At 39.8% G+C, this 25,554-nt stretch overlaps 1 protein-coding gene across 8 annotated transcripts in view; it reads right to left on the bottom strand.

The window, feature by feature from the left end:
• Positions 1 to 5,936: 5,936 nt before the first annotated feature.
• SEMA6D (semaphorin 6D) overlaps positions 5,937 to 25,554 on the bottom strand; it is a 57,183-nt gene continuing 37,565 nt past the window's right edge. Inside the window, exons 2-19 of one of the 8 annotated variants that reach the window (XM_040226448.1) lie at positions 20,803 to 20,966; positions 20,298 to 20,409; positions 19,676 to 19,736; positions 19,503 to 19,565; positions 19,293 to 19,394; positions 18,969 to 19,059; positions 17,956 to 18,075; positions 17,192 to 17,280; positions 16,258 to 16,475; positions 16,028 to 16,159; positions 15,562 to 15,717; positions 15,297 to 15,470; positions 14,137 to 14,277; positions 13,964 to 14,041; positions 13,444 to 13,544; positions 13,026 to 13,082; positions 11,382 to 11,549; positions 5,937 to 9,649 (exon numbers count right to left, since the gene is read on the bottom strand). In XM_040226448.1, the coding sequence (XP_040082382.1) occupies positions 8,361 to 9,649; positions 11,382 to 11,549; positions 13,026 to 13,082; positions 13,444 to 13,544; positions 13,964 to 14,041; positions 14,137 to 14,277; positions 15,297 to 15,470; positions 15,562 to 15,717; positions 16,028 to 16,159; positions 16,258 to 16,475; positions 17,192 to 17,280; positions 17,956 to 18,075; positions 18,969 to 19,059; positions 19,293 to 19,394; positions 19,503 to 19,565; positions 19,676 to 19,736; positions 20,298 to 20,409; positions 20,803 to 20,911 (3,261 nt within the window). In that variant the 5' untranslated portion in view covers positions 20,912 to 20,966 and the 3' untranslated portion in view covers positions 5,937 to 8,360. The remainder of the gene's footprint in view (positions 9,650 to 11,381; positions 11,550 to 13,025; positions 13,083 to 13,443; positions 13,545 to 13,963; positions 14,042 to 14,136; positions 14,278 to 15,296; positions 15,471 to 15,561; positions 15,718 to 16,027; positions 16,160 to 16,257; positions 16,476 to 17,191; positions 17,281 to 17,955; positions 18,076 to 18,968; positions 19,060 to 19,292; positions 19,395 to 19,502; positions 19,566 to 19,675; positions 19,737 to 20,297; positions 20,410 to 20,802; positions 20,967 to 25,554) is intronic. The other 7 variants (XM_040226450.1, XM_040226451.1, XM_040226452.1 and 4 more) reach the window with 7 other exon arrangements.

The following is a 25,554-nucleotide window of genomic DNA, read 5'->3' as shown; positions in this document are numbered from 1 at the left end:
AGGGATCTAAACTGCATCTCCTCCATCGGCTGGCAGGTGGATTCTTTACCACTGAACCACAGGAAAGCCTAAAGCAAACTTAGCAAAACATATGTTTGAATGAAGTACATTTCAAAATATGTTAGTTTTAATGATTACAACCAGTTTTTAGTATTTTGTGTATTTCTTTCCAGACTCCCCTCTATATTTATATTTAAAATAATTTGAATTCCATTGCTTTCTTCAGTTAAATATTTTACTATTTTCATTAAATAAATGTATGATAGTTATGTAAATTAATCCAACATCAAGAGTTCAACAGTTTCCACCTTTCTTGAGACGTGTTCCATAGGTAATTGGAAATAATAGATTAGTAAGTCCTGGTATTCAGATGGGCTTACTCAGGGGACAGCCTTCACTTGGGCAGTCTGACCAGGCTGTCATCAAGTCAGGTTGAATTTTAAGGTTCAATTTAAACTTTATGAGTTGCCGCAGGTTTGTAACTGACCAGCAAACATCCAGGTTGCCCAGACCAGCGAATGGTCCTGTCTCTCAACCTGAAATGTCCTTGAATTTTGGAACCTATCTCAAACTCCAAACACCTGCTAACACCTGAGGTTTTCAAGTTTGCAAAAGTACCCCAAAGTTCCGTTTCTTTTTTCACACTTTATAAAACTCTCCCAGTCCTTTGGCATGCTCCATTCAGAATGTTAAAAAATCCTCTAATCCCCTAGATGGGGAACCTGATTTGAAAATGTGAAGTGGTATATACCTTTCTGCTTACTATCATCAACATTTGCAAATGTCTGGCCAGATCCTGCCACCTGAATTAGAATAAAACCCTCAAGACAGTCCTCAAATTTGATGCATCGATAGACATTTTCTATGGGCTTATTGCAGACCTCACAGAAGGCTAGGTAGCTCATATCATCAGAAAACATTCTCCTTCAGGATGAAGTCTGACTCCTCTAGCTCCACCAACCATAGGGAAAAGTGAAAAAATATAACTGTGTTTAACTCCCGATCTACAACCCCAGCTCAATGTAAAAGAAATTCCAAAATGAGAAATAAAGTGAATTCTCTCCAGAGACTCTCTGACAGTCCAGACATAGGTCTGGCATGATGCCCAGAAACTTAGATGGGTACAATTTGGTCACATCAGGTTAATTTCTTTTAACGTCTCTAAATATATCCTCTTTGGTTGCTTTCAGCCTACAGTACTGCATCAACTCAATTCAGGGATTTTTTTCTTTTGCAGAGTAATTGATTTGACATGTTTATTATGACGGCCAAGCATGTGACTGACTGACTAAATGTTTCATTTTTCACTCCATGTTTGGCACATACCCCCGGACACTGTAATTATCCTACCCTTTTTGTCTCTCCTCATTATACCTGAAATGCAGAGAGAGGCCACCCTTTCTGTTTGAAAACTGATATTCTCTTTCAGCGCTTTCATGGAGTGTGCTGCTTTGCACACAGGGCCTGAGTGTGAAAATACATAAGTTAGGCCTGATTTGTAAATTGGCTGTCATCTATGTTTCCGTAGTTGTCACAGCCCCGCTGATCTCAATTTCTGTACCTTGAAAATGGGAAGGACAAATCTTATCCTTTTCCAACATAAAGCATTACTGTTGTTGTTCTAGTTGCTAAATCATGTCAGACTTTTGCGACCCCATGGACTGTAGCTCATCAGGCTTCTCTGTCCGTGGGATTTCCCAGAAAAGAATACTGGAGTGGGTTGCCATTTCCTCCTCCAGGGGATCTTTCCAACCCAAGGATCAAACCCATGTATCCTGCTTTGCAGGTGGATTCTTTACCACCAAGTCACCCCATTGGACAGCACAGATATAGTATCTCCATCAGTATAGAAAGTTCTGCTGGGCTGGGCTGTCTAACACTGACAGATCTTCCCTCTCACAGCTTCTCTAACTGGCTTTAAGTCAGTCTTTACAGTAACATCAGGTGAATCCATCTCACACAAATGAACAGCAGTCCAAAGTAACAGTGCGTATGCAACAAATGACGTATTATCATACTTTTCTTCACCCATACCCAGCACTAGCGGCTAGAATAAGCCAAAGTACATGCTGCAGAGAGATTTATCAATCAATAATCAATACCTAATTTTAAAAAGAATTATATCATGGGACAGAGTCTAGAAATATTCTATTTTCCTTAATATGTGAGTCCCTGTAGATCCATGGTCTGGATATCCAGGATTTGAGTGCCCTCCTCCATCCTCTCATCCTGATTCCTCTGTGAATTAAAGATTGATTTTATTATCTGCCGAGTTTTTCCTTGTTTATGGCTTCACATCTATTTGATAAAGAATGCAATGTTAGCAGATATTTAAGTGTTTTGATGTTATATATGCAAAAATGGTAAGCATCAAATATAAACACAAGCTGATTGACTTAAGATGCTTTGTTTTCATGCCTTATTTTATTGCCAGTCTCACATATCTCACATCTAACATGGAATAGGCCTCTCACAGTCATAAAAGGCCTACAAACCAAGCTATTGGAAGAGTAATATTTAAGCGCAGCATTCATAAAATAGCTAATGGTATTATAGAGCTGACAGATACCATAGAACTGTCAGAGAAATGGATGTTGAACCATCTCCTTTCAAAAATAAGAAAACAAATCAAGAGAGGGAAACTTCCTATACTGCTGGTGGGAATGTAAATTGGTACAGCCACTGTGGAGGACAGTATGGAGGTTCTTTAAAAAATTAAAAATAGAGCTACTATAATATTTTGCAATCCCACTTCTGGGTGTATATCCAGAGAAAAAAATGGCCCCAAAAGATAAACGCACTCCAGTGCTCACTGTGGCACTGTTTACAATGGCCAAGATATGGAAGCAACCTAAATGTCCATTGATAAAGGAATGGACAAAGATGTGGTCCATATATACAATGAAATAGTACTCAGCCATTAAAAAGAATGAGATAATGCCATTTGCAGCAAGATGGATGGATCTTGAGATTGTCATACTGAGTGAAGTAGGTCAGACAGAGAAAGAGAAATATGGCATGATATTGCTTATATGTAGAATCTAAAAAAATAATAAATTTATTTACAAAGTAGAAACAGACTCACAGACTTATAGAATGAACTTATGGTTGCCAATGGGGAAGGGTGGAGGAAGGGAGGAAGAAGGGATAGGTAGGGAGTTTGGGATGGACATGTATTCATTGTTAATATTTAAAATAGATAACCAAGGCCTACTGTATAGCACAGGGAACTCTGCTCAGTATTATGAACAATCTAAATGGGAAGATAATTTGAATAAGACTAGATCCATGTTTATGTATAATTGAATCACTTTGCTATACACCTGAAACTAACACAACATTGTTCATCAACTGTACTCCAATAAAAAATAAAAAGCTAAAGAAAAGAGAGGTATAGCGCTGCAGTGACTTGATTAATAGTGGAGCCAGGATATGAATCCAGCTCCCAGACCTGGACCCTGAGCTATTTCGGATGTCTTGTTCTTTGCCCTCCTGTAACAAGGAGAATGAAAGAGAAGAGCTGGGAGGGCAGGAGAAGAAAGTAGGCTTCTCTCAGCAGGAAGGAGTCCTCCTGGCACCTGGCCAGCACCTAGGTGATCCTTGCATGTGAGGCAACATTTCTTCCTAGGCTGAACCAGCATTTCATTTGTCCTATTTCCCAGAGTAACCTAAATGCCAACCAGTGGGATTTCTGGCACCACCACTCTGGTATGTCTTGGTTAATTCATTTTATTTGTTTCTTCACAAAGCTTTCCTTATGAAAAGCTCCAAGTCCTCTAACCCCATTTCTTTCAAATGGCATCTAAACATTTACCTTGAGGATTCATAGGTATGATTTAAGGGTTCTGTAAATCTCCTGAAAAAAAAAAGAAAAGAAATTCAGTTATCAGTCCATACCATTTATTAAGTTATCAAAGATGTCCATGATTGAAAAAGGCTAAAATCTGCCATAAAGGGAAAAGAGAAAGATGCACTTTTTAGAACAAAAAAAATGCTGTACCCAGGAAAACTGGTATAATGGCCAGGCAGTACGATAAACAGCAACTTAATAGAGACAGACAATGGAAATGAAAGAGAATATAATGCTCAAATAGCCAAGGAGAAACAAGGCTGAAGATACATTTCCCTTATTGTCTCTTCCTTCATTCATTTTTCCAGATCCAATGACAGCAGCTACTAACTCATGCATGCTAAGAGAACCAAATGGAATCATGATTTTGCCTCCCATTTCAATAACTGAGGAACACATATCTTACTATCGTCTTATTCAACTGAAATGATGGAATTGAGAAACATCCTATACCAAACGACAATAAATATTCACAGGAACCTGATTTACCAGTTATAGTTTTAGATTAAAATGATATTAAAAATTTCATATGAGAATACAAATCACAAATTTTAAAAATGCCTGTTGAACTCTTTGACATAAATCACAGCTATATCCTCTCTGACCAACCTCCTAGAGCAATGGAAATAAAAACAGAAATAAACAAGTGGGATCTAATTAAACTTAAAAGCTTTTGCATAGCATAAGAAACTATAAACAAGATGAAAAATCAACCCTCAGAATGAGAGAAAACAATTGCAAATGAAAGAACTGACAAAGGATTAGTGTCCAAAATATACAAGCAGCTCATGCAGTTCAATACTAGAAATACAGTGTGATCAAAGAGTAAGCAGAAGACCTACACAGACATTTTTCTGAAGATGACATATGGATGGCCAGAAAACACATGAAAAGATGTTCAACATTGCTCATTATTAGAGAAATGCAAATCAAAACTACAATGAGATATCACCTCACACTAGTTATAATGGCCATCATCAAAAAATCTATAAACAATAAACGTTGGAGAGGGTGTCGAGAAAAAGGAACCCTCTTGTACTGTTGGTGGGAATGTAAACTGATACAGCCACTATGGAGAACAGTATGCAGATAGACTCCTTAAAAATCTAGAAATAAAACTATCATAATATGACCCAGCAATCCCACTACTATGCTTATACCCTGAGAAAGCTGTAACTGAAAAAAAACAGGTACCCCGATGTTCATTGCAGCAATATTTACAATAGCTAAGACATGGAAGAAACCAAGGTGAATGAATAAAGAAGATGGAAGTTTGGTACATATAACCATGGAATATTACTTAGCCATAAAAGGGAATGTACTTGAGTCAGTTCTAGTGAGGTGGATGAACCTAGAGCCTGTTATACAAAGTGAAGTTAAGTTAGAAAGAGAAAAACAAGTAACATATTGACACATACACGTGGAAGGTATAAAAATGGTACTGATGAACCTATCTACAGGGCAGGAACAGAGGTGCAGACATAGAGAACAGACTTTGGACACTGCAGGGGACGGAGAAGGTGGGGAAAACTAAGAGTAGCTTTGGAACATTTACATCATCATATGTAAACCAGATAGCTAATGGGAAGTTGCTGCGTAAAACAGGGAGCTCAACCCAGTACTCTGTGGCAAGTTCTGATGGGCGGTGGGGAGAGGTTTGAGAGGGAGGGGATATATGTATACTTATGGCTGATTCACATTGTTGTATGGCAGAAGCCAACACAATTATGTAAAGAAATTATCCTCCAATTAAAAATAAATTTTCTAAAAAAGTTAAAAAACCCCAAAAACCTGATGAACTAACAATACGTGGACAGGTTGAACCACTGGGATGTTGGCCTGAAGAATATGACTGTTAAATAATACAGTTCACCTGGTTTTCTGTATTGTATATTTTTCAGGGGCTCTGATGATCAGTATCAGACTCTAAGAAGAGCAATGTGTTATAACCATGACTTGGTGGCAAGTATTCTAGGTAAGAATATTTTGGTATATTTTAAAAGAAGCGCTCACTGGTGTTGACTGACTTAAAGATATTTAAAAATATGACACCTTATAAACCTCTTCCACATCTAGAGGCAGAATATAATGATTTGTATATTTTATTTTGACTTTACATGCGGTGTTAAAAACCCAAAGTACATATTATTTACACATCCACAATACAAGTTTACAAGATATCTATACATGTTAAAGTACTCTATAAAACAGTATAGAGCCACTTCACTTTAGGGTTACTTTTTATGCCGTACCATTAAAAAAGATACAATCTGTGTTTACCTTTGCACAAATGAATAAAGCATTTAAAAATTAAATTAACAGGATAGAGACTAGATTTTATGTTAGAAATCTCAACATAAATACTGATAGAACTCACATTACAAACTACAAGGCAGCACAATGTTACAAAATGTTATCCGGGTTCACATACAGTTACTGTTCCATTTTCCGCACGCCGGGATTAATATTGGCAGGGTGAATTCAAACAGGTTTGTCGGCGGTGGACTGAGTAGTGTTTATCGTTGGTTGGTTTAATTTATTATCAATCTGTATTATTTTAGTTTCAAAGCTGAAGTGTTGCAAAAACAGAAGTTTCAGCTTTTGAGCTTCCAGAGACCTCAGGGAATCATGTTCTTTATAAAACAATATTCTCAAAGGAAAAGAATAACTGCATCCGTATTCTACATTCTGTATAAAAATGCTCTGGTCTTTTGCAACCCATCCTCCCCCAAGTAATAGATATCATCACAGGAAATCAGTTGAACTTATTTGTCTGACTAAGTCAGGAGCATTCCTCTGCCTTGATACTTTCTAGATGAGGTTCAATAAACCGTGGTGTGCAGCATATTAACTGAAACAGTCGTCAGGGTTGCACATCATCAGCTGTAAGTGGCTTCTGCAAAACTACGACTAAATGACTCTATATGGTTTCTGCAGGTGTCACATTACCCGGGAAACCTCATTTGACTTCACATTATCACTGATTCCTCCTTAGTGAAAGCAGGAGTGGAATGTTTATCATGGCAAAGGATGTAATGCGGCTATCTGGATGGATTGCTTTACAGTTAATTGTTCTAGGTTGTTGTTACGAGTTTTTTGAAAAGTCTTTTCAGGTGCTGGTTGAAAAACATGTACAACTGGCACTCAGTAAATGATGTGCTATACTGAAAACACTTGACATATTTGAGTACTTCTATCATTCTCATGAATAAGGCACAAAATGCACAGATTCAGGTAAACTCACATGGAATATTTACAGTATACTGTCGTTACCTGCATGACTTAGGAGAAAATTCTCACATCACACAACACAGACAACGTGATTGCACCACTCAGGTTTTCATAGACTGTTTCTGTTAAGCCAATTATGACCCTCTCGCATTCCCTTCTTTTGTCTTCTGTTTTGTATGTGTGTGTGGTTCTTTTTTTTTTTTTCTTTCCCATTTTGGGGTTAGAGGGGAGTTAAAACAAGAGGAATTTTACTACAGGGGAGAAACCAAACACAATAAAAATAAAACCTTGTTAGTGTGTCCAAGGTTAATAGAGTCATTGGGGCTTGGATTCACAGTGGACTGGTGAATTTTACTACTGAAACTGGTGGATAAATCAAGGACACCTCTTAACGTCTCTATCTCCTTAAGCTGGCAAGACCGTAATAGAAGTTTCAGTGAATAGCAGCACAAAATTACTTAGTACTCTTACATTCTGGCATTGGGTAACATGGAAGTCGAGTTAATCATTTTGACTGTCAAAATCAGCCTTGGTTTTCTTTCTCAAAGCTGAACCCAATGGACTGCTGTGGGAAGAAATTATTGTCTCTTGTTCAGTCATGCGCGATGTAAACAACTCCATAGCACAAAAAGATGCAATGGGCACCTAAACAAACGCTAGTGGGGACAGAACACACATACACTCACACACACTCACACACACACGCATACGTGCACACGCAACACAGTTCCTTGGTGGCATGGGAAAAAATGCCACACGCAAAAAAGATGCTACAGTTTGGGTCAAAGACTGAATTTTTAGCAAATTGTTTGGTAATCTACAAGTTCGTTTCTTTGAGACATTACCATTTTTTTTTTTGACATTTGTGCAAGAGGCAAGGTGAATGCATACATATTAAAATGTTCACATTTAATGGGAAGACCACACAAAATGGCAGTCTAACTTGAACCCATTTTCAAGTATTTGCTCACAGACAGATTCTTCTGAGCGCTGTATCAGCTCTTTATACTGGTTACAGGTAGCCCCTCAGAGCCACACATCTCTTTAGCTTCAAACAAAAGAAATGGAATGACCAGCACCTTCCTTTGTTTTCAAGCAAGTACACAGAAGCCTTGCTGCAGTAGCTACATATGGCAAGTTCTGATGTTGCCAAAGTTAGGAAGAGTTTCTTTGGCCACTTGGTTCTCTTGAAAGACAAGCGAGTCTCTTTTCTTAACCATATCATCCTCTCAACAACATGGACAGGATAAAGCCACACAAGGAAGGACACACTTGAGGCCTAGTAAGTGTATTTGTTCAGCGGTCTGACGGAGGTGGTTTGAGGAACAAATGAAGGCTTTGGTGGCACGTCAGGTTTTAAGGACGGTGTCCTCTTTAGTCCCGTCCGGGGAAGGGTGCCATTACTGGTGTAGCTGCTCTGTCTGGAGAGGGAAGGCTGTAGGTGAACACTCACTGGTGCTCCCTGAATATAATCCACCTTTGCCCCTGCAGGCGTGGGCATGTACCCTCCACGGTTCATACTAGGCTGTCTAGATAACAAAACACCATTTGGTGAACTTAAGTTTTTAGGCATAGCCGATATAGAGTGCCTCTGGGAGGAATTTTTATGATAACCCCTCTGTCTTTCCAAAGAAGTCATCGGAACTCCAGGGGTGGTGGGAACGTCCACTCGCTTGGTTGGGCTATTTCTGGGCAGAGTCGAGGGAGGAGAGTAGAGAGAGGCCTCGCGGTTAGGGACCTTGGGTGGGACCTCAGACATGGGTCCCACGGGATCCAGCATTAGGGTCTGGTGGGCCATCTGGATGTCTCCCATGATGGCTTTGGGGTTACTATTTGGGTCATTTAGATGCTTCAGGAGATCATTGAGGGTATTTCTGGAATCCACAGAACGCCGGTGATCTCTTTTACTGGATGACTTTGTCAGAGGGTGGTCAATGTTTTGAAGCTTCTTTTCGGCTTTGTGAGCATTGGAGTTTGAGAAAGAAGTGTTGTAGTCATGGGTAGCGTTAGGAAGAACAATGGCACTGGGGATATGCCCGTGACTTAGTGGGGAATGGGGTGGAGGACTAGAAGGAAAAAACTGGGGGGTTTCTTTCCTCGAAGCTCCATGGCCATGGGCCTTTTCTGAGTGGCTCTTCATGGCTTGCAGGGTCTTCTGGTGAAGCACAGGCGTAGACTCAGGAGTGGGGAGAGCAGCCAACTCAGGAGGTTGGCCTCGATGGTCCATGACCATGGATTTTGTATCTCCATTGGGTGGCAGCTCTTTCCGACTGGTCAGCAGGTTACTGTATAATTTGGGAGAATCGATATTCTGTTGATATTCTTTGACAGGGCTGTCAAAGAGACCATTTAGCTTGGCAAAACTTCCACTGGAGTCTGTGCATGACTGGGCAGATTCTGCATCTTTATGGATCTTTCTGTTTTTCCGAACAAACATGTCACGGTAACAGTAGACTGCCACACCTGCAATGAACGCACCCAAGACAAAAGCTGCAAAGACACAGGTGATGAGGACATTCATGTGGACCATCTGGTTGGACTCTCCAGACTGGACTTCCCATCGTACACCTGCAACAGACACACAGGAAAAGAGTCTGAGTGAGGAGCTTCTTTAAAACAGTATTAGCCAGCAAGTGGCTTGCCTTGAATCAACACTACCTTCACATGGTCCATATGCTTAGCTTGAAGAGTGAGGTGGACTCCTAAATCACATATTTTTTTCTTTAATCACACTAGGGTCCCCAGAGACACTTACAATTGCTACAAATAAGGGATAACTCTTCCACTGATCTGTATTATGTATTAGTCTTTTCCCTTCCAATCCTCTTAAATAGTTGTTATATAACATACAAAATTTTAAGCATTTCCATCTAAAAATTAGGGCTAGAAATTACATATTTTCTAACTGGCCCATTTCAAATTCAGAAAATGTCTTTCTTTCTCATGATTTTCTGTTAATTCATAAGTCAGGATTAAAGGGCAGCTACTGGGATTAGGGAAATGTATGAATCCATATAAATACACATTTTGATAAAATAATTATGCTAAGACAATTATGTTCTTCTTAATTAGCATGAAACTACATAATTTGTTCACAAACTAAAAGCATCTGCTTAGTTACTGTTAGCTACAAATACAACCTTTCCTGTTTGCTTTTTTTTTGCATTCCATGTTGGAGTGAAGCACTCTTGAATTGTCTGCTATGAAAAAAATCCAGACAGTCTAAGGAAGTATGCTATGTATTAGAGTTAAATGATATTATCCAATTGTTTTGAGATATTTTAGGAAATATTTAAATTAGACTAGAAGAAAAAGAGTGAATTAGTTTGTAATTATTGCTTTTTTTAATGCAACCACAGACATTTAGATATGTTAGTTTAAGAGGTATCCAAGTCTGTTACATGCTATAAACACAGCTATCCCAGAATAAGGTAAGTCAGAGTGAATTGAAGATTCTGTTGCTCTAGGTTAGTACTAAGGCCTTCAAACATTAGTTGTTTTTAATCAATGTTGAGGGCAATGGAATTCAGTGGCAATGTGAAAGACAAAGAAAAGTAGAGAGAAATGAAATCATGAAAGAAAACAAAAGAGGAAGAATGATTATAAAATTGTTTACAATGAAAACATAAAAATCCAAAATCAATAGACGTAAATTATAAATAACAATGGCACTGCCATAAAAACTGATTGGAAACCTGATACCATGGTTTAGTAAGCACTAAAGAATAGACTTCCCCACCCCCCAGAGTCATAGATCTAATAAGGTAATTCAACAGGCAGCTATTTGATAACTGCTTCTATTGTGGGCCGAAAATGATAGTTCCGGACAAGTGCTCTGTTTTGTTTTATAGCTTGTGGTATTCGAACAACTTGGTGCCTGGCATATATCAATACTTCTCAGATCACATTGTAAACTAGAGCTAAACAAAAGACTGGGAAAGGCTCCTAAATAAAACAGCCAGTACCAGGATATTTGCAATTAATGAGTTTTGTTTTGGGATGTTGCCCGGGGGGCCCTCAGCATTTTCTGATATCCAGCAGGGTCCAGCTTCTTCAGACGGAAGCCAACATGGATTAGATTGTCCGAGTGGCTGTTTCACCAACCGTTTCAGCTTTCCACCTCTGTTGCTGTTAAGGAATGCACTCCACGTAACGACAGAAAACCGGAGTGACCGCGGCCAATGAAGGCGGTGATAACAGCAGAGGGGGCTCCATCTGGGTTCACCTCCACCCCCTCCTCAGAGATATTAGGAATCAGGTTTCCACTCAGCGAGAGATGAGTTCCCTGGTGAGGCCTTACCCTTTGGGATACCTGGTAAAGGATCAGTAAAATCAGAAGTGTTTGGGTCATCTTGAACTACAAATTTCCGGGAGCCGGTCAGTTTAGGTCTCCAGGTATCAATCACTTTAGGTGTAATTTCTGGGATACTTGCCATTGTGGTAACAGAAGATGAAGATACCTCCATGTCTGTGGTGGCAAACAGATTTTTATTAACGTGGGTAATGTCAGCCCATTGTTTCTGACTGGGCTGTTGTATTTTCAAGTAAAGTTTAAGCAAATTTTATGAGAAAGCCTGTTTGAGGATTTCATCAAAACACATCTAAGGAGATTATACCAAATCCCTTTCTTGCAAGGGAGAAATAAAAACGAAAAATTAATCATAAAGACACATTACGCAGATTTCAAATTTGAAGATGCTCAGAATACTCCTACTGAAACCTCTGGGGTGATTAATGACACTCATGGAAAAGGTAATATGAATCCCACAGACTGTGATTTCCTCATCTTTTTGTGGGACAGCATCATTTCATTTCTTTTTTGTGTATTTTTAAAAAATAATTTTGATTGATGGTAAGAAGCTGTATATCTTTCACTGGGGAACCTAGAGTGTAACTTCATCAGAAAGCACCTGGTTGGTTCTGCATAAACACTCGATTTTGGACTTGACAAACAGGCTGTCCTGTTTTAGCACAGACCTCCCGCCCATCTGTAGATTCCTGAGTGCACTGAGGGGTCACTGTCCATGGGGAACCACTGAAGCTTTCCAGAATGCCCGTGGAGTTTTTTTTCCAAAGAGTAAGAAGCAACTCATGCACAAGAAATGGCATTTATGAGCTGATTAAGGATGTCCTGATACACAGGATCTACCATTCTATTCTCCCCTCTGAGGAATGAAACAGCTAGTGAATTTTAGAACCAGTGATAGGATCGGGAGTAGCTTAACCTCTTAGCGCATCTATTACTGAGTTCCGCCAAGCAGAGTGTCCATCAAAATGGAAGCATATGATTTTAGGCAAAAACTCCGGAGACCCAAATTCAGACTGGTACAAGGGTCACAGATGAAGACTCCAGAACAGATGAAGACAAGGCAGGGGCGGGGAAGCACAGGGAACCCAGTGAACATCTTAATACATCAGAAACCAGCTTCACTCGATGGGGACCTTTTTCATACCACTGAGATCACAACATTCAAAGGTTCCAGGGATTACCACAAACCATTCCAAAAAAGATCCCTAGAATTTATAAATACACATTCTGCGGAAATGTGTATTTGTTTACTAGGTCTTAGGAAAGGTGAGGAGAGAAGGGGAAATAATGAAGTTCTGCCATCCATTAAAAATAGATGGCTGCAGGGAACATTCACGATGCACAGGGGTGAGAGAAGAAAGCTCAGGTGGACGGGCGTGCAGCTGGAATGCAGCCTATGTTAATCCATTGGATTTTTCTTAAAGGATGTGCCTTGGTCAATGATGGACTATCAACATGCTACACAAGGTGAAGTGCTGAGTAAGAAAAAGTCTTTGGGACCATCAGGGGGTTATGAGTCAAAGCACAAAAATGAGGGGCTGCCAAACTGCGCAAAAGGAGGGGAGAAGGGGCTGAAAATGCTGAACTGAAGGAAAGAAAAGGTTTGTTAATTCAAAAAAATGAAAAAAAACTAACCAGATGTTGGACCGCCAAATATTTTGTAATCTGGTGTAGTTGAAGTAGGCAAAATTTCTAAAAGAATTAAAGGAACAAGTAATCAGTAAGAAGTAACCAAAAGAAAGCAAAAATTTACGAATTCCAATTAACTCAAAAAGTCAAAAGAAAGGACTATAAATTAAAAAATGAACCTACTGGTTAGACTACCTTTCTCTAGATTTCCTATGGAATTGTAAATGGCGAAGAAAAAAAAAAAAAAGTAAGATTCTTCTCTAACTTATCCCCATGATCAAACAGCTCAGCTTTTGCGAAGTTCAAGTTAAATGCTAGGTGGCATGTGTACTGAGTCATTATAAAAGGCTGATTGTAAAATAATGTTCACGTGCAAATGTGGTCCAAAAGAAGCGCCAGGAGGGAAAGGAAGATTCGGTCTTACCGTGGCAGTCCCCTAGATGGGCCGTGTTGCCATATTCTGTGTCTTGTTCAAATCCTCCAGCGCTGTGGTTATGGAAAGCAAACAAGTCTTCAGTTAACAGCCTTCATAGGAACACAAGTGACAACCAGAGCAGAACCAAGAACACAGACAGATTAGTAAGAATGAGCAGAGAGAGAAAAATGGACATTTCAACATAGCTTGCTAAGATGAATATTTGTATTCAACATTTAGTAACTAGAGTGTTTAAGAGAGCAGAAGAGAATTGTTTTCTTTCTCACCATCTATCCCTTTCCCTTAAGTATTATGCTGTCTACAATCTCCTTTCCCTGTCATAGCTCCAGATTTTCTGTTTTTCTTTCTCCCATACAACAACAACAGAAACAGAAAAAAGGCAAGAAAGAAAGAAAAGAAAAAAAGTAGTGTTATTGGAATTTTTCTAAAACTCCTAGTTTTTGAGGCCCTGAAGAAGACAGAAGCACATCTGGAGAAGATCTCAGTTAATGTGACAAAGTGTACTTACAGCATCGCTGGGCTCACTCGGCCACAGGCCCCTTGGCTTAACCAGCCACAGTATGGGTCTCGAGATGCAATACAAGACCTGTATGCAACCAGACAGAAGGTAACCTGAATTTTCTCATTATCAAAGGTCATGATCCTGAAAAACCCAAGGTAAGGAAAGAAACATCAGCTTACTTTTTACATGATCCATAACGCTCACAGCGACTGAGGGGGATGCGGATAACGCAGCTGGAGAACGCCACATATAAAGCATGATGGTCTTTATCCAACTGTAATGAGATGACCTTTCTGTCCTCCTCATTTTCAGCATTGCACCTATATTGTGGGAGACATTTTCAAGATAGAGGTTTAGTAAGTCAAGAGCTATAGGAACTGGGCGAGGCAAGTGAGGTTTGGTTCTCGCAATTACTGAGAGCTGGGGAGGTGTTAAGGAATACTCTCAGTAGCAAACTAGGCAAGTACGCAGTTTAGGATGTAATAATTATGTGATTCATCTTCTACTGCTTTGCATGGTTAGTTAAATTTCAGGCTGGACAAAGGGTTTTTTAAAGATTGGTTTCCTGTTCTGATGATAGAAGGGAATTGCATTTGTGAAGAGCATGTTAGGTTATAGGGAAGAAAAAGGATAATGTTCTAATGCATTTTAATCTTCCTGTGCTATTTCTAGATCTCTCCTTAGTCTTCTTTGCTCCATTACTCTCATCTATCTCGTTTGTTTTAATGGTTCATATAATTTTTTATATTAGTGGTTGTAAGAATTATGGGGTATATGTGTGTATGTGTGTCTATCTGCAACCAGCTGTAGCATAGTTCCGGATACAGCATCCTGAAATAGATCTGTAAAGTAAGAGGGGTGGGGTAAAATATTCTCATTTTCCATAGGTGACAAACAAGGGCTGAATTGTTTTTAAATGTATCATCGTCCACCCTCCAAACCCTGAGACTCAAGAAAACACCAAATCCGGGTTTTTATTTCAGTGAGAAAAACAAACAAACCACAATACTAATAAGCCAAACCACTACTAATTTGAGGCTTTCCTGGTGGCTCAATAAGTAAAGAATCCACCTGCAATGCAGGAGACCTGGGTTCTATCCCTGGGTTGCAAAGACCCTCTGGAGAAGGAAATGGCAACACACTCCAGTATTCTTGCCTGGAGAACTCCATGGACAGAGGGGCCTGGTGGGCTACTGTCAATAGGGTCACAAGAGTGGGACATGATTTAGCGACTAACCACCACCATTTCTACCACTGCTAATACAGAGGGCTGAAAGAAAATGACTAGATGAAACAGACACTGGAAGTCACAAAAAGTGTTCTGGTATAATACACTTACTTTCCATGGTTGTACGCTTCAATCTCTTCCAGTAATACACTGTCATTCAAAGAGAAAGGGCTGGTCTTCGCCAAAACTTTAAGCACCACGCCAGCTTCTGAGCCAACAAAGATGACTGTGTAGTTCTGGTGGGGTCCGGCAGAATGGTCAACGGCGATGGCTGTCAGTCTGTACCTGCCAGAGGAGGTGAATCAGGTTAGAGAGGGGGCCAACAGGAAGGGGGACTACTGAACAGGAGCGGGCCTGCGTGTCTGCCCAGTCTTACCTGATCCGAGTCTTGGTGAACCAGGGCTCGTCGGCAATGGGTGGGACGGCCGAGTCCATCAGGGGGTGGGATTTGATGAATGACAGGGTTTCATCAGGGAAATCGATGGAGGTTTTATAAGCTTCAGCAAGACCATGCTTTGCACAACAGCCAGGCCTGAAAGGAAAATAGTTTCCCCCTCCTCACAATTTGTATCTAGGGAAAAGGTGTCTATTCTGGAAGAAAACATTAAGAGAGTAAGGAGAGTGAGCCAAACCCTCTGAATAACATTATTTCCACGAACTCTGTGGGCTCTCCACATTCAGGATCTCAATCACAGTCACTGAGTTTCTATCTGCAGGGCTGTACAGAGACACCCTTCCTAGAGAGGGAGGGGGGCCCAGCTGCTCTCTGAGGATGCATGCTTCCAGTGACCAGAGGGCTTTGTTAAAGACAGAAATCCTTTCCGTCTTTTTTGTGTTCCTACCTTGGCTTTGGTACTTTGTCTTCAGGGACCGCTGTCCAAACAGAATCTGGAGTTTTCTGTTCTTTAAACCGTCCTTTGAATACTTTTTCAATGTCATCCATGCTAAACGCACAGACTGCAGAACCAGGAATGCTGAAAAAGAGGAAGAGCATCAGGGGACAGCAGACCTGTTCTGGGTTCCCACAAACAAGACACAGAGCACCTTCTGAAGCGCTGGGGTCGGTTCTCACCTGTTGAGCTGTGTGGTAAACACCCCTACCACTGTGGGAATGCCATTGATTTGTATTATGTCTGTAATAGACTGCAGAACATCAAAGTAGAAAAAGGAATCTCCAGGGACAGAACAGTTAAGCCGAGCCTTCAGAAACGAAGTCCAGTGTTTCTCCAGGACCCGCTGGGAGCCACCCATGTCGTTTTTACATATGCGGGCCACACGGGAATAGACAGCCTGCCCAGGGGACAAAAGCAAGGCAACAGGATCATGAGCATGGAGGGAGAACAGGAACAAAAAGCTGCCAGATTAGGGAGGGACAAAAAATGATAAAAGATACATGGGGTTCAAAAGGCTCCAGCAGCCTTCCCTCTAGGGATCTGCAGAGTAAGAATGTAAACTATATTTACCTGTGAGAAAAACAAAAAAGGAGGGCCATTTTCCTGTTCTACCAAACAAGCTCCCTAAGAAGTGAGCCATTGGGCTGCCTGGCTGGATGGAAACCATTCCCATACTTCATTCCCCACTTAGCTTCTCATATTGTTAACGAAACGCACCGTCCTTAAACCTGGCATAGAAGGAGATGCAATATTTTAGAATCTTACGGACTTGGACTGAAGTACTCGTCAATGAACAGGGGCCCTTCCTTTCTGTTCTGCCTTTTGACACTAAGAAAGAACAGCTATAATAGATTTCTAAAGAGTTCAAGAAGCATCCATAGCTCAAGGGTGCCTGCAGCACATTCTCTGTAGTAACAGGAAAAAATAAAACCTTCTCAAGGCTGCTGTTTCCACTCTGGCCATTGTTCAGTTATTTCCCAGCAACTATTCTCTTGCTAAGCAACACAACTCTCTGCACTTGGCCCCAAATGCACTGAGTGCTGGAAAACATGCACAGACCCTACCAAGGCGGGCTCAATTCCATGCAGTACGGGCGCACAGTCATATACTTGCCTTGCCTAAGTTATTATGTTCTACAGCAATTTCTCGAAAGAAGAAATAGACGTAGTTTCCATATTCTATGGCATGCAGAAAGTGTGGCTCTGAAACAGAAAGTGAAAACAAACTGGTTCCTAAAGGGTAATTCAATTAGCACGATATCCCGACTGCTAGGCATGACTGACAGACATCACACTGCTACTTTCAAGCCAAGCACTTTGATACGCCACCAAGTTTCAGGGGTCCCATTATGGGTATGTTGAAGCTTTAGGGAACCCAGAGTCTTTAATGTTAGCTAATGGACTAGAAAAAGCCTACAGGGAACTGAACTACAGCAAAGGTCTTTGTTTCAACAGATTTATTCATTAACCTATTTAGCTAGTAAAGGAAACCTTTTATGTTGAAAATTAAAAATCTTGATTTCTAGACTCCAAAGAACAAAATAACTCTGAAGATATGAACTAACAATTTCCAGGGTTAAACTTTCCAGGATAGGCAGAAGGAAGTGGGCAAGGAGCAGTGCCTGCATTCAGTTAGGCAAATGGTACACAGAATGGTTTTTTGTTTTGTTTTTTTTTTTGAGGTCACCTAAGATAGAAATCTACTTTCCAGACATAGCTACTGGTCTCCTCATTCCCCACTAATGCAGCCAACCAAGGCAGCTTGTACTGGGCTCTAAATTAACAATATAAAGTCATGCACTGAACTTTTCAATGCCAGGGCTCCTGTTTCCATGTACCCATCCTGCCACCCTTGGCAATATTGGTCTTCAAAGTTACCTTTGATCCATTTGGAATCATATTTTATTGTACGAAGAGCAGATCCATCACCCATGCTTCGATAAATAACAGCATCACTGGCCAAGAAGTCAGCCACTGTGGCAGAATACAGCTTCCCATCTGGAACCAAGGTTATAATTTAAATAAAAATAGCCACAGTTATCATAAGTGTGTTATCTTATGTGTGTGCTAAGTCACTTCAGTTGTGTCCAATTCTTTGCAACCTTATGAACTGCAGCCTGCCAGGCTTCTCTGTCCATGGGATTCTCCAGGTAAGAATACTGGACTGGGTTGCCATGCTCTCCTCAGGGGATCTTCTCAACCCAGGGATGGAATCCACATCTATGTCTCTTGCATTGGCAGGCTGGTTCTTTACTCCCAGCCTCACCTAGGAAGCCCATGTTTTCCCATGAAGTGTGTTATATCCTTTGGAGTGTTTTCACTGACATCATTGCTATATATACAAATAAATCTAGAAACCTGATGTTCATAATCAACTTGTGACAGGTTGATCCGTATTATCTAAGTTTATAGATGAGAACTTGGAGCACCAAAAAGTTAAGCAACTTAGTAAAAAAAGGCTTCCCTGGTGGCTCAGATGGTTAAAGAATGTGCCTGCAATGCAGGAGATCCAGATTCGATCCCTGGGTTGGGAAGATTCCCCTGGAAAAGGGAATGGCTCCAGTGTTCTTGCCTGGAGAATTCCACAGACAGAGGAGCCTGGCAGGCTACAGTCCATGGGGTAGCAAAGAGTTGGGCACAACCGAGCAACTAATACTTTCACTTTCAGCTTATTCAGGGTCACTGGCCTAACAACAGAGCCAAGTGTCAGAATACTTATAATATGCTCAGTTATAATTCCTCTTTTTTGAAAATCTGTTCATAGCTTTTAGTCTTTGAAACACTCATGTCAAGGTAGCTATTCTAGTTATGAGGTTTTTTCCTTCCTTTAAATTCTTCTTGCACCTTCAATGTCATTAATCATTTATATTCATTACACTAAAGAATCTTACCAGCAAAAAGGGCAACATTAGTTTGTCTGGCATCAAATGGGCATCTTGCCAGGCCACTAATTTCTTCTCCATCATACTCTAAGGTATTCAACTACAAAAGAAAAATAAATAGCTAGTGTCACATCTGTTCAATGTACATGTTTGAAGGCAATACTGCTTTATTTGTACTGAAATTCTATGGGAAAAATTCTGTCTTTATTCTTTCATAGTGTTAGAGATAAAACAAATTACTGGACTTATAGAAGAAAGGATTCGATGCTAATACCATACCAGTAGAGGAAGAAGAATTGATTAAAAACAGCACATTGTATAAAATATACTTACCTTATAGTATCTACACATGGGATTAAACGCATTGGTGCCACAAACAAAAACCATCTCATCGTTTCTTGGAACAAATACTTTAATAAAGTTGTGGCATTCATCCTAAAGAAAGCAAGAACGACACTACCATCAGACATTCCATATGCCTACATCGTGGGCTCAAGCCACCATACAGATTCAATCTAGTGATCATATATTTGTTTTACTTACTTTATGCTTGCCTTTCATAGCACAGTTTTCTCGATCCTGTTGTCTTGACCGCCATGTCAGTTTCTGCATCAATCAAGCAAAACCAAAGTTCAATATTTTAAATATTGAGGGGAGAGGGACATAACCCAAGTTCTAAGGGAATGCAAATAAATTTGCCAACTACAGTTGCTCACCTTGTTTGGTATTACTTCTGTTTTGGGGATTTCATTTAAGTTTACTGTATAAACTTGATCCCTGTTGGAAACAAGGCAGTAAGTCATATCATGTGAATACATAAAAATGTTAAGCTGCTTCTTATTTTATTTTTACAGAGCTGCTTTTATTGTGTTTTAGAGATCATTTGGATTTTCTCTGTCTCCAACAAAGTCAACAAAGAGTACTTTTTCATTAGTGAGATGCTTTTATATATCACTGTGGTTAGGGAGTGAAGAAAGCCCTTTTCTTCAGGCATGGGTCAAACCACTACTCAGTATTAGCATAGACATACTTTTAATATTTTCTTGAATAATTCCAAGTTAAAAAAAGACTAAAGAAAAAATGTTTTTTTCTCCTGCTGCTTTAGGAATAAAGAGTGGTGTCTGATTTCTTGACTGCAGTAATAAAATAGGACTGCTGAAGGCTTTTGCTGTATTTTGTTCCTGGTACACAACGCTGACTCTTCTCAAGTGAGTATTTTTGGCTACTTGCAATTTTTGATCACAATCACATATTAGTTTTTCATGAACTAGACACATTAATGCAAGCACCACAAGAGAAAAGAATTTTAATCTAATAAACCAACGAGAGGAAAATTACCTGCCAGCAATATAAAGTGTGTCTCGAATTTTCAACATCAGCTGAAAGTCCAGCCTGTGCTGTGATTCATTGCCTGAAGGGCGTCCTCTAAAAACCGGATATTGCCTTGAATCTGCAAGTAAAAACGGGCTAAACCATCAGTCAGGATTACGGAGCTGAAGAATCGATATACAGCATTGATTAGCTGTATATACTAGTTGTAGAAGAGTTTTAACTAAATTCTTTACTTAAGGTCTTGAATATGAATGAATAAGAGATGGTGAATATCACCAAATGGTCTTTTTCTTTTTAACTGAAAACGTTTAACCTATATATAGGTTGCTTTAGAAAAGTGCCTAACTAAATTGTCCCATTTTCTTCAGACACTAGGAAATGATTATGGATAAATGAGGATGTAAAACATTTTAAAGACATAAAATCCTCTTTCTAAAAATGAATATGCTTAGAAAGTCAAAACCAAAAAATACCTTCCTTCTTAGAAAAGAGTATTCTTTAGATTACTTACAGTGATAGTCAACAGTATTAAGGGGTTCATCATCTTCAGGAAAGCTGACTGCCCTCAACTGGGAAATCAGTAGCAGCAGCATGTAGGCACAGAGCAGGAAGAACCTCATGGTTGGGCCAAGGTGTAGGCAGAGCAGCCCCTCCTCAGAGAGTCCACTTAGCTACCTGGAAAACAGAAAGAGTTTGGAAAGATCTCTGCTGTGATCAAAGAGCTTTGCATTTGTAATCAGTTCAGTTTCATCATGAGCTCTCTCCAACGTCCCCCTCCCATCAGAAAGATGGCAGTGGTGGAGGAGATACCTCTGCAAACACAGGCCAAAGGCAGCATTCTGCCAAGTCTGATTAAAGCATCTGGTGAGCATATCGAAGTTTTAGGCCCATTTGCAAGAGTTTTTGAGGTAACTACGTATGTCATCACAGCAAAATCACCAGAACCGCGAACAGAAATGCTGGCTGCTGACTTGGCAAGAAGATGGGCAAAGTTGGGATTAGAATTTTAATTAAATGCCAATCTGCTTCCCTTCCCCCATCCCTGAAATAAATCCAGTACAGCTTGTCTCTGCCCTCCCCATCCCCCCAAAATGCCCAAGCTGTCTCGAGAGTATCCAAGGAGCTGATGGGCCTGTAGCCCCTCTCAGCCCCTTAAGGCACTGCCAAATTCCCAGCATTATTCAAGCTACCCCCTAAATTCTTAAGTAGGACAGTTCCCTAAACTTAGAAAGAACAGCATGAAAGCAATGACATGAATGACCTTGAATCAGGGTGAAAGAGAATGAAAAGAAATGAAATGATTTCACGATCAATCAATCAGGCAAAGCAGGGCAGGGATGACCAGCACAGCTGACACCAGGCCACTGGGGAAGTCTATATTTTTACATGAAAGCATTTGGACACAAACCAATACCCTAAGTATGCCTGTCCTCTTAGCTTTATTAAGCTTTAGAGCCATATGGGGCCTTAGGGACCACCTAGTCCAACCCCCTCATTTTTCAGATAAGAAAACTAAGGCCTGAAAAATTAAGGGACTCATTGAATTTCATGGAACTATTTAGGGCAAGATCAGAGAGTCCAGACTGACATTACCTGAGTCCCTATCCAGATGTTTTCCATCAAATTAGATAATGAAATTAAATGACTGGGTTTTTCTCCTTAGAGAATAGAGCACTACAAAAATAGTAATCTTTGGGGGATAATGAATATACTCATTATCTTTACTGAAGTGATATTTCATAGGTGTAGGTTTATGCTAAATTTTATCAAGTTGTACAGTTACATATATGCAGTGTATTGCATGTCAGTATATGAACAAAGCTTATAGCATTAATTGTATATTATTAGCTGTAATTTTTAAATAAAATCTTTAAATATTATTAATTAATTAAGAAAATAAACTAAGGCCCTGCTGGGACAATGGATATTTTTGTGAAATGGTAAAAGCTCTGCTTCACAATAGTATCACCCCTTCCTTGACTAAAACTGTCACTTACTGCTACTATACTGTTAGTCTCAGTCTTTATATATCTAAAAACTTTAGCAGGGATCATAAGAATCACTTCAAATTCTTGGGGAGTTCAACCACTCAACTAATACTATATACCTCTTTCATCATCATCTTTTTTTTTTTGCTGTGCCACACAGCATATGGGCTTTTAGTTCCCCAACCAGGCATTGAATCCACACCCTGGCTAGAGTCTTAACAACTGGACTGCCAGGGAAATTCCTTTAATTTTTTTTGCTTCATCTTCTTAATGTCAAAAACACAGATGCACACACATGCATTCTATCTAACATTTTCAATATTTATCTTTTTAATGGAAGTAGAAGCCATTTATGTATACGCAACATTTCAAATCCTAGTTTTACAAAAGGAGAGAATAATATTGCAGTACAATTTTCCTTAATGGACAACTAATCCAGTAGTAAGTTAACACATTTAAAATGTCCTGAAAATAGTCTGGTGGAATGGAACCTGCAGCATCATCATCTTGTACTTGAGTTGAAAGACTAGAGAACTTGGTTGTGATGGGATTTGGGCTTGAATGGAACTCTACCACCAGGCTTATCAACCTGGGAAAGGTTCTTCAATCTGTCTTAGCATTAGCTTATTTATAAGATGTGGATAATACCACTTTGGGTGGTATTTCCATTGGGTGAAAAAGAACTAAGTGCCTGACACTTACAGATTCTGAGCAAAGTTGATCCTCCTCTCTCATTTCCTATAGGATACCATGCATATGACCAAGTTGACCTTAAGAACATGGGCAGAGTCTGGAAAAAAGGCATCCTAAAATATTAAAGTTATTTGGTCAATTGTTTTCCCAAAGGTTTAAAATGCTAAAGTTGTTTTTAGAATAAATTTTACAACTTGAGCCTATTTATCAAACATAGAAAATAAAGTAAAAAGCAATCACTGATAATCCTACCATCCCAACCCAACAACTATGATGATCTGATTCTAGTTTTCTTGCCACATGCACGTATTTTCAATCTTCACAGAAGAGAACCTCTTTCAGTTGCTACTTCTCCTTAAGTGGCATCTCCCTGTCTTGCTTTTCCACAGTATTTTGTCAATTTTAAAGATTCTAAAGAAGACATGCTCCAAAATCACTGCAGACAATGACTGTAGCCATGAAATTAAAACATACTTGTTCCTTGGAAGGAGACCTATGACAAACCTAGACAGAGTATTAAAAGCAGAGACATCACTTTGTCAACGAAGGTCCATATAGTCAAAGCTATGGTTTTTCCAGTAGTCATTAAGGATGTGCGAGTTGGACCATAAAGGCTGAGAACCCAAGAATTGATGCTTTTGAACTGTAGTGCTAGGGAAGACTCTTGAGAGTTCCTTGGGCTGCAAGGAGATCAAATCAGTCCATCCTAAAGGAAATCAACCCTGAATATTCATTTTAAGGACTGTTGCTAAAACTGAAGCTCTAATACTTTGGCCACCTGATGAGAAGAGCTGATTCATTGAAAAAGACCCTGATGCTGGGAAAGATTGAAGGCAAAAGGAGAAGAGGACAGCAGAGGATGAGATAGTTAGATAGTATCACTGACTCAATGGACAAGAGTTTGAACAAACTATGGGAGATAGTGAAGGGCAGGGAAGCCTGGCGTGCTGCAGTCCATGGGGTTACAAAGAGTTGGACACGACTGAGCGACTGGACAACAACATACGTTTGTATATACATACGTGCGTGTGTGCTCAGTCATGTCTGATGCTTTGTGAGCCCTTGGACTGTAGCCTGCCAGGGTCCTCTGTCCATGGAATTTTCCAGGCGAGAACGCTACAGTGGGTTGGCATTTCTACCTCCAGGAGGTCCTTCCAACCCAGGGGTCAAATGCACACGTCCTGCATCTCCTGCTGCACTGGCAAGCAGATTCTTTCCCACTGTGCCACCCGGGACACTGTGTGTAAACACACACAATGGACAAAGCCATCTGCAGCAAAATGCACGGACCTAGAGACTGCATCCTAAGTGAAGTAAGCCACAGAGGAAAACAAATAAGATATTGCTTATATGCAGAATATATAAAAATGATACAAAGGAACTTATTCAGAAAAACAGAAATAGACCCACAGACAGAGAAAACAAACTTATGGTTACCAAAAGGGAAAGGAGGGTAAGGATAAGTTAAGAGTTTTGGGATTAACATACACACACTAATATATATGAAATAGATAAAACAGATAAGCAATAAGAACCTACTATATAGCACAGGGAATTAGACTCAATATTTTGTAATAACCTATAAGGAAAACAATCTGAAAAGAAATAGATATATATGTGTATGTGTGTGTGTGTGTATATCTGAATCACTTTGCTATATACTTGAAACTAACACAACACTATAAATCAATTATACTCCAAAAAAAAAAAAAGAGAGAGAGACCCAGGACATACAAAAATATGAAATGTTGCCCTAGGAATTAAGATCTGCTAGGACATCAATACCACACTGGACGTTTCTGCTGGGTATCAGATGGAAAAATGAGAAACACTAATGAAGCCTAAAGAAACATAGAAACATTTGCTTGAACACAAAATAATTCTGTGAATCTTTGTCCACTGGGACAGGTAACTGAACAGTTCCCATCATGTAGGCAGAGCCTCCATGCCCCAGACAGCAAGGCGGGGAGGGGCACTCACCAGGAAGAGTGTCTTTTACAGCTGTGATTCTGGCACTGAGATGGGGATGGAATCACTGCTGACTCACTGGCAAGCACCAAGCTGCTGGCTGAACCATCATTTCCTATAATTCATTCAACTGACACCGCAGAAAGCAATTTCTCGCTATACCCCATTCCCCACCAATCTCATCTTCCAAAAATAAAACCCCACTGCTAATTACTTCCTGTCCCTGTATAAAGCTGTATTTAAAAAACTACTTTCAGATTTGCCATAGAAATTATAAATGGAAATATTTAATGTGAAATACATATCAAAGCAAAGCTGAGTAGGGAAGGGAAGAATTTGGAAACACCTGAGAAAAATGGACCAAGAAGATTTATTTGTATGTAAACCATTTAGACTACTTTGTTCTCGCCTTATTTAAGGCAATATTTAATCTCAGGGTTCCAGGGGTAGTGAGATTATCAAACCAATTATGTGGAATGAAGGCAAGACATGAGGCAGGATGAGATGTTGGTAAAGAACATAGACTTTGAGGTTAGAAAGATCTGAGTTTTGTTTTGTTTTATTTTTTTAGAGTTTATTTACTTGGCTGTGCAGGGTCTTAGTTTCACCATGTG

Source organism: Oryx dammah, unplaced genomic scaffold (genome assembly GCF_014754425.2).
Source record: "Oryx dammah isolate SB20612 unplaced genomic scaffold, SCBI_Odam_1.1 HiC_scaffold_26, whole genome shotgun sequence".
Taxonomy (NCBI): Eukaryota; Metazoa; Chordata; class Mammalia; order Artiodactyla; family Bovidae; genus Oryx; species Oryx dammah.
Note: the sequence above shows the minus strand (reverse complement) of the source record. Positions and strands in the feature narration are given on the sequence as shown.